The 14,781-nt window shown below is 43.2% G+C and overlaps 1 protein-coding gene across 4 annotated transcripts in view; it reads right to left on the reverse strand.

Annotated features, from left to right (window-relative positions):
* Window positions 1-14,781, reverse strand: part of DOCK2 (dedicator of cytokinesis 2) — a 405,461-nt gene that overhangs the window by 255,194 nt on the left and 135,486 nt on the right. For all 4 annotated transcript variants that reach the window (XM_021076635.1, XM_021076633.1, XM_021076634.1 and 1 more), the window contains exon 26: window positions 804-952. In XM_021076635.1, coding sequence (XP_020932294.1) covers window positions 804-952 — 149 coding nt within the window. The remainder of the gene's footprint in view (window positions 1-803; window positions 953-14,781) is intronic.

Raw genomic sequence — 14,781 nt, forward strand, 5'->3', positions numbered from 1 at the left:
ATCCAGGGACAGATATTCCTGGATGTTACAGGAAAGGTGAGGTTGCCAAAGGAACATGAGTCAAATCAGGGTCAAATAAGGAAGACTTAACCCCATCTTCCAAGTGTCAAGAATTCTCTTCCTGTGTATAACACTGCCTCTCAGTCTTTGCTGTTGTCACGATGTCATCTCCCCCAACGTCTTTTGCAGACTCTGCCCTCTGGAAGCCCAGCACTTCCTCCCACCGCGACTTTCCTTTTGGTCTCATCCCTGCCTGCTCTCTGAATGATGTCTGCCAGCACACACTGGCTTCACTGCCACAGCCATCCCCTCTCACCCCTCACCCTGGCTCTAGAGTCTAGGCCTGAGCAATCTGTTCACTTAGGAAAAGTCCTAACCATTTTCACCACTGCAGGAGATAACTGGAGAAACAAAACCAAGGAACAGCAGTCAAGAAAGCAGATAAGTGGGTTTTCTTGGCTATGGAGGCATAGACAAGCCTCCCACCCACACTCTGGTCTCCACAAACCAGGGCTTTAGCAAAAGAACAAGCCAGCTAAAAAGTCAGTAGCATGTCCGTACCTACACCTTGAGAAAACCTGTCCAATAAGAAATATGGTGACAGAATGGTACATGCTTAACTCCAGTCCCCAAACCATCTTTCACAGCCCAGGGGGTTAGTCATTGGAAAAGTAGACCCGCTGAGCAAGCCATGGACTTTTATCTTTAGACTTCAACTGCTATTCATCAGCATCAATATTTCAGAACTTAATCAGCTCGGCCCCATCTGAGTCCAGAACGTCTATATCACCATGAGTACTCACTGCATCCTGAGAGCTGAGGACCTCCAAAATGCTGTTGAGTAATTCAACACAGTACTTCTTCTCCTGGACCTGGTGTTGCATCTCATCCTTCTGCTCCAGCAGCTCCTTCAGTTCCTTGGTGATGACAGGAAGCAGAATGTCCCGGCACTCTGGAATGAAGTAGTTCACAGGTATCTGAGCATCTTGTTTTAGTTTCCTTTCTGTCTTTTATAGATAATGCTTCATTAAATAAATAACTGATGAATATATTCTTCTTGCAAAAAATGTAAATGTTAAAAATTAGGTTAAGATTTCTTTAGAACATTATGTTCCAACCCCTAACTTCTACTGCCCAGAGGGAACAAGTTATTTTATTTCTATACATATGTATATGTATACATATACACACACAGACATATATATATATACACTCACACATACACCAGTATAAAATACGTAGTATCATTTTTTTCTCCACTTATAATGATTTTTATTTTTTCCATTATAGCTGGTTTACAGTGTTTTGTCAATTTTCTACCGCACAGCAAGGTGATCCAATCACACATACATGCATACATTCTTTTTTTTTCTTTTTTTTTATAATTTTTTTTTAATTTTCCCACTGTACAGCAAGGAGGTCAGGTTATCCTTACATGTATACATTACAATTACATTTTTCCCCCACCCTTTCTTCTGTTGCAACATGAGTATCTAGACAAAGTTCTCAATGCTATTCAGCAGGATCTCCTTGTAAATCTATTCTAAGTTGTGTCTGATAAGCCCGACAGATGATTGGATTCGGAAGATGTGGTATATATACACAATGGAATACTACTCAGCCATAAAAAAGAATGACATAATGCCATTTGCAGCAACATGGATGGAACTAGAGAATCTCATAATGAGTGAAATGAGACAGAAAGACATACATTCTTTTTTCTCACTTATCTTGCTCCATCATAAGTGACTAGACATAGTTCCCAGTGCTACACAGCAGGATCCCATTGCTAATCCATTCCAAAAGCAATAGTTTGCATCTCTTAACCCCAAATTTGCAGCCTATCCCGCTCCCTCCCCCTCCCCCTTGGCAGTCTGTTCTCCAAGTCCATGCTTTTCTTTTCTGTGGAAAGGTTCGTTTGTGCTGTATATTGGATTCCAGATATGTGATACCATATGGTATTTGTCTTTCTCTTCCTGACTGACTTCACTTAGTATGAGAGTCTCTAGTTTGATCCATGTTGCTGCAAATGGCATTATTTTGTTCTTTTTTATGACTGGTACAACCACTATGTAGTATCATTTTGATTTGGCTTTTTGTTTATGTAAAAACATATCTCACTGTGATGATAATCCTCCAATATCTTCTTTTCTATTTTTTATTATAGTTGATTTACAATGTTGTACCAATTTCGGTGCTACAGAAAAAGTGTCACTCATACATATATATATATACATTCCTTTTCTTATGTTATTTTATATCAAAGTCTATTCCAATAGATTGGATATAGTTCCCTGTGCTATACAGTAAGACCTCATGGCTTATCCATTCAGTGTAACACAGTTTACTTCAAGATCTTATATGTTTTATATATGTCTGTACCAGTACAAAAATATAGCGTCATTTAGTTTTGTCTCCTTTTATAAAGGGGAACTACCCCTGCACATATTGTTCTGTACCTTAATTTGTTTCACTTACCAATATTTTGGAGCACTTTATTGTTATATATAGCTACAAAATAATTATTTGTAGCTGTTCTATAGTACTATCTACTATGGATATATTTGTTCATTTAGCCTTAGCCTTATTGATGGGCATTTTTCATCGGCATAAACTGTAAATATTGAACAACTTTTCACTTACATCCTTGGGCCCCATGGCTTGCTTTTTTTTTTTTTTTTTCTTCTTTTTTCTTTTTAGGGCTGTACCCATGGCATATGGAAGGTCCCAGGCTAAGGGCTGAATTGGAGCCGCTACTGCCAGCCTATGCCATAGCATGGCTTTCATTTTTAATAAATTAAAACTGCAAAGAAGAGTAATTCTCTTGGTATTGGTGTCTCAGGGAATATCTGGAAAGTTCTGAAATCCTACACAGTTTTGTTTCTGTCTTCCTCTAAAAACTGGCAAACCTTGAGGGATCAAAAAAAACCCAAAAACATTTCAAGACATCCCCACCTAGATTAGCTCTGAGATGTGAATCATATATTCTGATGTCATTTTCATCTGATACAACAAATAAGTGCTGAGCATCTGTGATGTAGAAGCCACTGCATTTCTGGAAGCAGAGATAATATATGGTTCTCTTCCTTAGATACTTAAAATCTGACAGAGGTGGTCAGCAACAAAACAAAGATCAATGGCAGAAGACAGGGCAAGTTAAAGGTGAGAAGAAGTAGGCATCGCCTCTAGTGCTGTCAGTCAGCATCTACTCCTTCTTCTGGCAGAGCAGCCTGCTTTCGCCCTGGGGAGCCACCTGCTATGATATATAATCCCAGGGATGTTGTTATAAGGCTTCCTGCCCATCTCCGGACAAGGGCTGGGTATCTGACCTTAACTGGGATAACACCTTGATGTAAACCTTGAGGGAACTTTACTAACAGCAATTGCTGACAGTGTTAACATGCTGAGTGCTTACAATGTGCCAGGCACTGTTTTAAGTGTCTTGGGTGAATTACTTCAGTTAATCTTCCCAATGACCCTAGGACGTAGATACTGCTATTTTCCCCAAGAGCCCACAGCTAGTAAGTGGTGGATCCAGTCTGACTGCAGGGCCTGTACTCTTAATCTCGAGACAAAGGGTATTGTCTCTCTTGGAGCTCCTCCGTCTGCTCAGAAGTGCCTGTGGAGGCTGTCCGTGAGTGGCTGCTGCTTCCTTTCCCAGGGCTATTTGGAGACTCTCCTCTCTGAAGACTGGTTCCCCAGCTTTTCCTCTGATGCCTGAACCACTTCCTATCATCCAGATACATTTGTTTTTACTTAAATGTAACAGAATAGTTTTCTGTTGCTCACAGCCAAAGAATCCCAACTGGCAGAGTCATAAAATGCCATGTGGGCTTCAGAAGGGAAAAATGATCTATGGTTGGAAGGTTCATAGAATTGCATGTCTTCTCTTAAAGCACCAACCTTAGTTTGTAATTAAATTCTAATCTGTGTAACTATCTAATATCCATTCATCCAACCAAAAGCTTAATGACAGCCAGACTAAATCTCAAGTGTCCAACACAGTACCTGGATCATAGGAGCTATTCAGTAAATCCTGGTGGAATCAATGGAAGAGGCATCATTTGAGACGGTCACTGATGAGTCAATAATATCACCATCAGGGGAGTGCATATTTAGGGAACAGAGAGTGATTTAGACATAGACCTTGGTAAGTAGAAGAGTCTCTTGGACATAGGTAACTTGAAAAGGAAATAACACTGCAACAACATTGAAAAGGAAAACTGATGGGAGACTCACAGCGAAAAGAAAAATTCTTAAATGCCATGGAAGGTGTTAGGTCATAGAAAGGTCTGAGACTGAGCTCTCCATCCCTAGGAATATTTAAGGAGTAGGTAGCTGCCTCTGGACAGAGATAATGAAGATGTATTCAAAGTCATCAGATGAAAGGTTAAATGGAATGGCTGTTGAGGCCCCATCCAAAATGCTAGGGTTCCTTAAAATACAGGTTCAGAGGAAGAGGCAGGGGGAAGGATACACTTGCCAGGTAGAAAGACAGTGGATGTGTCTGCATTGTTTACAAGATTGAGGTTGTGGGAGCTGAAGACCAGGCCACTTCAAAAGCAGTGGTTAATCAATCCGCAAGTCACTTACTTTACAAATTATCAAAACCAGCAACCCCACAAGACGAAAGCTCTTGGTGCTGAGAGTCAGCAAGATTTTAGCTGAGGAAGCCATTAGTAAGGTAGCCTGTTTTTCAGAAAGTACTCTGTCTTCTTGTTAACCATGATTTCTCAGAAATGTCTGGCTCCTCTGTTTTGAGATGAAATAATTTTTTCTGATTTGTAATTGGAGCTGTGAAATTACATTAGTCTGCAAAGCTTCAGGAAGCAGCCTTTCTAAATTGTGGCTTGATTGTCAAGAAAACAAACACAAATCGTTTAAAAGATAAATATTGCAGAGCCTTAAATCAGAATATAAGCAGAGGCAACAAGCACCAGAGACCTGCACACCCAGCCTGGGTAACTGAGCCCGACAAAGGCTGGGAACTCTGCCATCAGGCGCCAAGTCCAAACTGTCACTCAGATCAAGTGCTTAGGAACCTGCAGAGCTGCTCAACTCGGTATTTTCACAGAAAGGAGTTTTCTTTTGTCAAAGTGATTGCAGAGAAGAAAATGCAATGTTCCTGGGCTCTAGATTCTTCCTTCTGAGAGAAAGTTTTGTCCTATGGCAGATTTCATAGCTCTGTTCAAGCTTTTGCAATAATTTCATGACTCAGTGATACCTTGGTATCAGGGATACCAAATAAAATGGTCCTTTTCCTCTCCTCCTTCTCCCCAGCATCACCCATGGAAAGAACAAAATGATCCTTTGCCCACTTTGGAAAACCACCTTGAGGTGCATTAGCCTACTAATCTATCTGTGATTACAGCCACCATCGCGGCCCCAGAGGAAAACACTTCTAAGGACACACCTGAACTGGCCATCTTCCCCACAAGTCTGCTCCTTCTCCTTCACTCTCTTGGAGCGAAGACACCCCCAGGCACATAGTCAGCCAAGTGGATTTGATGTCTTCCTCTCTGTATCCCCAACGTCCTCTCCATCAGGAAGCCAGATCCATCTTGTCCCCAAGCCGACTTCCTGCATCCTCTGTCTCCCAAACTCATCTCCCCCTTCCAATCTCAGTGGCAGGAATTTCTCCAAACCCAAACCCAGCCAGGGACTCCCTTCCTTGAAGTTTTTCGGGTGTTTCCTAGGGCCCCCAGGGGGAGTTTTATGCATGCTTTGGCAGAGCTGAAGGCCCTGAGTGGGCTGGCTTACCTTACCTCTCTCCCCTCCACCTCCCATTTTATTCCTCCATGGCCTCTCTGCTTGCTTCTGAGTCTTCACATGCTATTTTCTTTGTCCAGAATGTTCTTATCCTACCCACCTTCACCTGACAACTCCTCCCTGCCTTCTAAGTCTTGACTTAGATGCCAAATCTCCGAGGACAATGTTCCTGACCAGCCCTACTCTGACACGGGTGACCCTGTTCTGTGCTCCTATAGCACCCAGACTAGACTTTCATCTTCCTATTTCTCACACTATGTGGCCATCATCTGGGTAAGAGGACACATGGTGAGATTCCTATTATATCCCAGAAATGAAGCTGAGGCCCAAAACTGAGGACAAAAGATAGAACTGTCCCACATTCTAAATCCTAACTGTCTCCAGTAGTTGGGGTACACCATCATCCTTCATGGTTTTTTTAGAGGTGCCAGTTCACTAATCTGCTTGCACCTCGGCCTAGAAGAGGATAACAGAGGCCTTGGGATCCAAAGCAATGCCTGTAAACAGAAGCCACTGCCTCTCCTCCCTGAAGCTGAGCTGGAAACGTCACTCAGGAAACAGATGAAGATGAGACTGGCATCTCATACCCCAGTGGGACGTGTTTGCTGATCTTCCATCCCAAGCACATCCTGGTTGCCCCAGAGAATGGAGAGACTTAAGAACATTTGGGAGCCCCTCTCTTACTCTGGGGAGAAAGGTTAAACACACAAGGTGTCTGTGTCAGGGCCTCTGTCACATCCTTAGCATGGTTACCCAGCTTCGAAGCCTGCCCATGGCAGCCCTCGCTTGGAATTTCACTCCACACACAGCCAGCCCTTCCTGTGTCACCAGCGCAGGTTAATGGACTCTTCAATTCTGTTCGATTTTTCACAGGCTTTACGATGAAGCTCATTCTGCTTTGGTCAAGTTCCTATTGACTGAAAGGCGAATTCAGCTCAGCTCTACCCTCCCGGGGAACAGGGAGGAACTGGCAGTGATCAAGGCTTGTCCTGCGCTTCCCGCCAGCTTTTTGGCAAGCGGGGAAGACCCCTAACTGAAAGCCAACCTTCCCCCTGGTAAGGCTCAGCACTGTAAGCCCAGCTGTGCTTGGCTGATTTCCTTCTTTTTGGTGGGGGTGAGGGTAGAATTTGCAGATGTCAGAGATCACTTGATTCCATCAGCTAGACACGAAGGAGGACCACCACACGCAGCTCTAGCCTGACAGCAATTTGTTCTCACAGCCTCCCTCCTCCAGCTGGCTTGTCACAAAGAAAATAATTCCACCCACTGGGAAATCAATAACGGCCCACAAACTTCATACTCCAGGTCAGGCTACAAGCCTTTCACAACTCTACCAGCGTCGTCCCCAACACCTTCTTCAGTGGGTCCTTGTGGTTCACTCTCCTTGCCTTCCCAGAAACATGCCTAATTCCTCCAGCCAGAATCGTCCCTCACTCCCGCTCCAGCCGGCCTCTGCCATGAGGCACACCTCTACTTTATGAAACCTGAGGGCTGAAATGTGTCTCCCCAGCTCCACAAACAGAGCTTATTTAGAGATTTCAGAACTCAGCAACTATAAAGAGTCTCTTGAGGTATCTTAGAGTGGTGAAAATGTAATTAGGCAACACATGCCGAAGAAGAAACGTACTTTTCAGGACTGTATCCTAGCTACCCCCTTAAAGTCCAAATCAAGCTACTGCTTTGCCATCTATCCTTTATATTCAACATAAAACATGGTATTGCCCTAAACCTATAAGCAAACCCCTTATAACAAGTTGGTGTTTGCCATTCAGAAGCACCGTGATGGTAGGAGGGGTGGATTGATGTACAAGTGCTGGAATTTTCAAGATGAGCATGTTTATGTCCAAAAAATGCCACACTCATTATGAATACAATTTGTAAGCTCCGAGAGCCCCTATGCACACATTTAGATCCTTAAGCATATATACAGATCGTTATTGTAACAGGCACTGTTCTTGTGGATATTATGTTCTAGTGGGATATCAGAAGCAATTTAAGAGGAGACTAATTATCTTAGGTTGGATTTTCCAGAGGCAAACTCTGAGATGCGGTCTGGGTAAAAGTGACTGACTTAAAGGGGAAGTATGCCAGGAAAACTGGAAGGGCGGTGCGGAAGTGGAGCCCTGAAGGGAACAAGGCCAGGCAGGCTGCAGTCTCACAGAGGGGAGGTCTGGAGACAGTGTGCGCCACAGGGGCCAAGCACGGGAATATTCAGACCTTGGCCATGGGCGCACGGACACAGGGTGCTGTCACTGTCTGAACAAAGCAGGACCCTGCAGCCCCAGGGCAGCAGGGGCTGGCTATTGGGAGAGCGCCCTCCCAGAGTGCCTTACAGAAAAATGATCAGGAACTGCAGGAGACAGGGGCAGAGCCCGAGAGTTGATGCTACAATAACAAATACCAACAGCTGCCGGCAAGACAGCTATCTGGGTGACCTGAGAAAAGGATTCTAGGGGTATAGGGAAGGCTGTTCCACATGGGCAGGTACCAGGGCCCCTCTGTGATGGAGAACTTGAGCTGAGACTTGGGAGTGAGAAGGAAACAGCCTACAAAGAGCTCAAGGAAAACCATTCCAAGCAGAGGGAATGGTGTGTGAAGGTCCTGGTGGGGGGAGATTCGCTGAACATGTCGGAAGAACGCGTGGAACACGTTCTTAGACCAGATTAGAGGACACGGGGAGTATAACATGAGGCAACACACTCAGAGAGTTTGGCCAGGGCAAGGTCTCATCAGGCCCTGTGTCCCACGCTTAGGAGTCTGATGACATGCTTTAGTTCTGTATTTTTATTTATTTATTTTATTATTATTATTATTATTATTATTATTATTATTTTTTTTTTTTTTTTTTTTTTTTTTTTTTTTTTTTTTGCTATTTCTTAGGCCATTCCCGCGGCACATGGAGGTTCCCAGGCTAGGGGTCCAATCGGAGCTGTAGCCACCGGCCTACGCCAGAGCCACAGCAACGCGGGATCCGAGCTGCGTCTGCAACCTACACCACAGCTCACGGGCAACACCGGATCGTTAACCCACTGAGGAAGGGCAGGGACCGAATCCGCAACCTCATGGTTCCTAGTCGGATTCGTTAACCACTGCACCACGACGGGAACTCCAGTTCTGTATTTTTAATAGTGGATAGGGATGGGCATAGGGAGGAAAGCAGGAGAACACCGAGGAGGCTTTTCATAGAGGGACAAAGAGGTCTGATATTTATTGGGCCCTTACTCCTTCCAGGCATGCTCTCTATGAAGAAAGATGTCACTGTGCCTATTTTAAGGAGGTGGAAACGAAAGCTCAAGGTACCAAACTTGCCAAAGATCACCCAGCCAGTAAGTAGCAGAGCTGGGATTTAACCGTGGAAAACGTGATTCCAGAGCCTATGATCACATCTACTGAACTACCCTGCATCCTTACTGTAACAGTAAAGGGGAGAGAGGATGAGAACTTGATTTGTTCATAGCAGGAGAAACAAAGGAAAATGGATAGACTTGGGGTACCGTTTGGAGGCAGAATCAATGACTTGCTGACAGGTTAGATGTGCTGTAGAGATGTGTAAACATAGCATTTTGAATGTCTGAGTGAGAGAATAACAGATCCATTTTAGGGTTTATTGAATTAGAATCTAATCATGAAGCCCATTTCATTGCCTCAACTAGCAAGTAATGAAAGACTCCCATCAGCATTTCCCCTGATGGTGTGAAGTGGCTGAGAGACGGCCCACCATCATGCCTTCTGGAAGCGATTAGGACATAATAAGGTGTGTCCTGACAGGTGCTTGCACTTTCAGTTACCCCTCTGCACTGCACTTTCCAAGATCACTTACACTGCCACTGCTGACCAGCCTCCTCTTTGCCAGCACACTCATTAAACCACAGTCCTGCTCCATAGAAAGTGCTTTTAGGAAAATAAAGGTGCAGATACAGCCAATTGAGTTGTGACCCCAAATTTGATTTGTTCTCTAATGCTTAGAATGATTACATCCACGATGCCACACCAGATGAACATAGCCCAGCCAGTTAGAAGACTGTATTACCCACCTCTTAACCTGGCTAATGAAAGGAGAAGCAAATGAAAGGCCTGGGGCTGAACCAAGTGGCCTCTATACTGGATACTCCGGGCAGTTTTAAAGGAGGATGCTCATCAAAGCAATGTGCTCCATTTCGAATTCATGCAAGAGGAGGAATGAGTTGAGGTAGCTTTTTGATTTGGGTCTTGCATCTGCTGACCTCCATTTTATTACAACCCAGTGACGTCTGAAATTCAAATCCATTTATGAGCACTTAGGATCCCTATTATAACCGTCAGTACCACCCACACCCCTCCAGTGGCGCTTATCATCCTTGACCCACTGCCTCGCTTCTGCACCAAGCTACACAGATCCTTTAATCCCTTCATCCCAGCCCCGTCTCCTCGGCAGACCTACACAATACCCCCGTTCCATGAATTTCAATCTTTACTTAACTGGGAACCCTTTCACCTTTCACCCTTTCTGAGCTAATCTGTGGTCATATACACAAACAGGGTTTTCTCAGCAATAGGAGTCATTATAACTGGGATACTTTAACAAAGGGCAGGAACATCTGCCTGGAAATCCACTGAAAATGAAAGGGAGTGGGAGAGTGGAATACTAGGTATGAGAGCTATGTAACATATGTTGAATTCTTGCTGGGTTCCAGCACCGTGGAACTTAATCTTTACCAAAATCTGTTCTGTTTATAGCACTGTCCCCATTTTAGAGATGAGAAAATAGGACCTCTAAACAACTTGCACAGGGTAGGGTCACTTGGTTCACGGGACCCCAACAGAGGCAAGATTCCAAAACAGACCACTATCTGACTCCGATGTCAGCACTGTTCTAACTTTAGTCACAGGCTCATGAGTGCAAACAATTATTTCCAGCTTCTAGATTCTGCAAACTGGAGGCAGTCACCATTTGAATTTGTTAGCTCCCTGAAGCTAGTCTTAAATATAAAAGCCAAGACCCTGACTGTTCGGTTTAATGGTCATTCGTTTCATATGTCTTAGTGAAGGTTAAAGTACCAGGGGAATAAAAACAAAAAAATCCCAATCCTGGAATCATAGACTTAAGCAATAATGAACCTTCTGCAACTTGGTGATTTAGTCTTCAGTTTAGTTACGCACTTCTTTCATTTTTTAAAATTCAACCGACCATTTATTCACCACCAGTTGTTTGAGCTTAGCTGTCTCATTGCAGTTGGCTAGCAGACAGTAATCATGACCGAACAGCTCACTCCCTGCTTCTCAGAAGATTGTGAGAGCCTGGGGTGAGATATCTAATCTCAATCAAGTCATGTCTCCTGCAGCTCCCAGCACAATGCCTGTCACACAGTAGGATCCTAATAAGTATTAGATGAATGAACCGAGTGTTTGCTGATTCCAGAGAAGAGAGAGAGCTCTGTCTGCCAACACAGAAGATAACTCTCAGAATCAGAAACCTATTTAGTGGTGGGTGATTTCAATATTCATTATCCCGTTCTGTCCTTGAGGAAAGCAGATGGCAGTAGTTGGGGGCAGAAGGAAGGGTGTTTGGGAGGAGAATCGTATGTGTGTTTCCTCACCTTCACCTCCTCCCTGAGCAGCCATTCCTGTGACATCTCCCTACTCCCAGCTTTACCTTATCCCAGAGGCAGGCATAAGGGCGTAGGCAGAACTCTGGATCAGTGGTCCAGAGACCTGGGTCTGAATCCTGGACATCCTGCTGCCAGGGTGTGTCAGGTAGATCATTTTACCTTTTCTACTCCAAAAATAAGAACTAAAAAGCCCATAAAAGGGTCCAAATAAAACATACAAGTTCAGTCATGGTTATAGGCATACACAGATATATTGCAAGGTTTGGTTTCAAACTATTGCAATAAAGCGAAATATCACAACAAAACAAGTCATATAAAGTTTTCTGGTTTCCCAGTGCACATAAAAGTTATGTTTACACTATACTGTAGTATATTAAGTGTGCAATAGTATTCTGTTTAAAATAAAACAATTAAACTATTACATTTGGAATGGATAAGCAACGGGGTTCTACTGGGCAGCCCAGGGAACTATGTTCAGTCTCTTGGGTTAGGACATGATGGAAGAGAGTACGGAAAAAAAAAAAAGAAATTGAAGCAACAGTGTAAATAAACCTTAATAAAAAAATAAAACAATACACATACCTTAATTTTAAAATGTTTTATTGCTAAAAGATACTAACCATTCTCTGACAACACAGGGTTGCCATTAACCTCCAATTTGTAGGGAAAAAAAATGTAATATCTGTAAAGCATAATAAAGCAAAGCACAATATAATGGGATATGCCTATATTAAGTGTAATGAGGCATGGGGATCTGATGCTTCACGTAAGAAGTTTTTGAGTCCAAAGCAGAGCATATTGAAACTCCAGTAGCTGACATATACACTTGACAAAACTCCTAGTCCAGGCATAACTGGAATAAAATGGACTAGAAGCTATTATCTGCATCATTCAAACAAAGTGCACTTTTGTTTGAAATACCAAACCCAGAGAACTGAATTCCAAGAGGAAGGAATAAATTGCAATGACTGGGATATATGCCTCAGATTTTCATGCTCCTTTTTGTATGTGCATAGACTAAAAGAGGGCTCAGGCAAGCTTTCTCTGAACATCCTTCTCCATTTCTGTTTGCAACTTAGAATAATAATGCCACTTACCGGCAACCCTCAAGCTGCACATGAACAATCCTATATTGCTGTCATCACAAAACTTACAAATACCAAAAAGAACAAAAACCAACAGCAATGTTTTGGATCAATATGAACATCCAGCATTCCGTTTCTGAGAAAAGTGCACATTAAAAGCCTCTTGTTTGCATTTTAAGGCTAACAGAGGGGCCCTTCATTTCAGAGAATTAAATGAGAAAATTCTCCTGGATTCAAGCATTAGCAAAATGGAATGGTTGTGTAATTGTTTCCAATCATCATCTGATTCTCTGCTTCCCTCACCTTCCCCATAGCAGCTCCAAGGGAGAGGAAACTGGGGTCCCTCTCATTTATCACCTCACATTTAAAATCTAGTGTTGTTTATTATGAAGGGAAAACAGGCAAGTGTAATAGCATTCAAACAAGTTGTAGAATTGGAAGCAAACTTCAAAGAGCAAGGGGAGAAAAATCACTGCAATTCCCCCATCCCCACCCCCCCACCTCCACATAAAAATGGAAATGGGAAGAATTTCTCCTTCTGGCCTGGTTTTCTTTTCCAAAAGCACCCAGCTAAGACGGTGGAGAAAAGAGATAGCCTTGAGGGGAAGGGGCTCTCGCCTGCTTCATTTCTGCACTCATGCAGCAGAGCCAACGTGAGCCCTTCCCTGGAAGGCCCAAAGCGAAAGAGTGATTTAAGAAATGAATCACACACTTAGGCCCAATATTGAAATGAAGGATCAAAGAGATCCTGTTTAGATTCCGAAGCCAATGAAGAGGAAATTGAGAAAGTGTGAGAAGGGAGAAAGTAAAAGGAATAAACGTCAGTCAACACCATGTAATGAGCTTTCTGCACAAAGGGAGGACAATATATGGTCCTTACCCTTGCAGCAGTCCAAGCGTAATAAAGAAAAGAACCAGTCGATTGATGGCACCAGTATTGAAAAGCACGTACAGTGAAACCCACTGTGTTTGCAGTTGTGTTCAGTCCCCACTGATGAATCTTGAATTATACTCCTTCAAAACAGACACTAATGTTTTATTTTAGGCATGGCATGTGGATATGTTCATTTTCAGTTATATAGATTTCTTCCTGTGCTATCGTAGTCCAAAAAGATTTTAAAAAAGGCAGGGGGTGACATGCCAATATAAAAGGTAACATAAGGGCTCCAATCACCCACAAAAAAATGTAGCTGCTCATTTGTGTGATTAACTGCCACGGCAATGAAGGCTATCACCCAGGTTCTAGACTGTGTTGATCACTGAGGTAGAAGAGAATCAGTTCCTTGAGATAAACACAGTTTTTCTGGCACGAAAGTAATTCTACAAGAGATTTTTCATATTTCCAGTTTTAATATGAATGTTCTACATTAAGCTTAGTAGTGATTAGCTGCTTTTGACATCAATGTGTGGAATTTTAGCTCTGAAGAGAACCTAAGAAAAGCTAATGGTTTCAGCTCCTTTGACTGTGTTATGCGCTCACATAAAACATGAAAATAATAAGTGGAGGAGGGCTCATGACTGCATGCTTGTTCTTACGTGGCCCCCTCATTTATTTTTCATGTGGACAAGTATTTGTGGAGTGCCCAGCCAATGTCAGGTACCATGTATAGCACAGGGCTACTTGGGACCAGGACGACGTGGTAAAGACAGAGAGAAGTGACCAAGCTCAAGGCATACATGGAGTCCAAGACCCTAGCGATCGATTGAAAGTGAAAAACGAGACACAAGAAGATTTGAGGGCTAACTCCTGATGACTGGCAGGAAAATAATGGAAGAGGAGAAGGTTTTCATGAATGGAATAAATACGGTTTTGGAAATGTTCAACTTGAGTACCTGTAAGACATTCGAATGAAGATGTCAAAGGGACAGAGGTCTGAAAACGATTCCCTGGAAATGGGCCAGCATGAATTCAACTAGATGAAACATACATTGTACATGGCCACCTCCCACAAAGAACTTATAAAAAAACAATTACACTGCATTTAGCAGAGAGCAGCTTATTGAAGTTTATTTGATGATGGTCCTGAAGACCATGATGAAATTCAAAGAAAGAGAAGGAAAAGGAGGGAAAATAAGATGCAAAAGAGGAGAGGAGAAGGAAAAGCAGTGGGGATTTGAATGGGGACTGACTGGGCGGGGGGGGGCGGTACATGAACACAGGATGTTGGGACAAAGGAACTTAGAGGGACTTGGAATCGAGGAGGGTTTTTTTTTTTTTTTTCTTCTCTTTTTTCTCCCTCTCTCTCTATTTTTTTGCTTTTTTAGGGCCACACCTGAGGCATATGGAGGTTCCCAGACTAGGGTCCAATCGGAGCTGTAGCTACCAGCCGACACCACAG

The sequence above is a fragment of the Sus scrofa genome, chromosome 16 (genome assembly GCF_000003025.6).
Source record: "Sus scrofa isolate TJ Tabasco breed Duroc chromosome 16, Sscrofa11.1, whole genome shotgun sequence".
NCBI classification, from domain to species: domain Eukaryota; kingdom Metazoa; phylum Chordata; class Mammalia; order Artiodactyla; family Suidae; genus Sus; species Sus scrofa.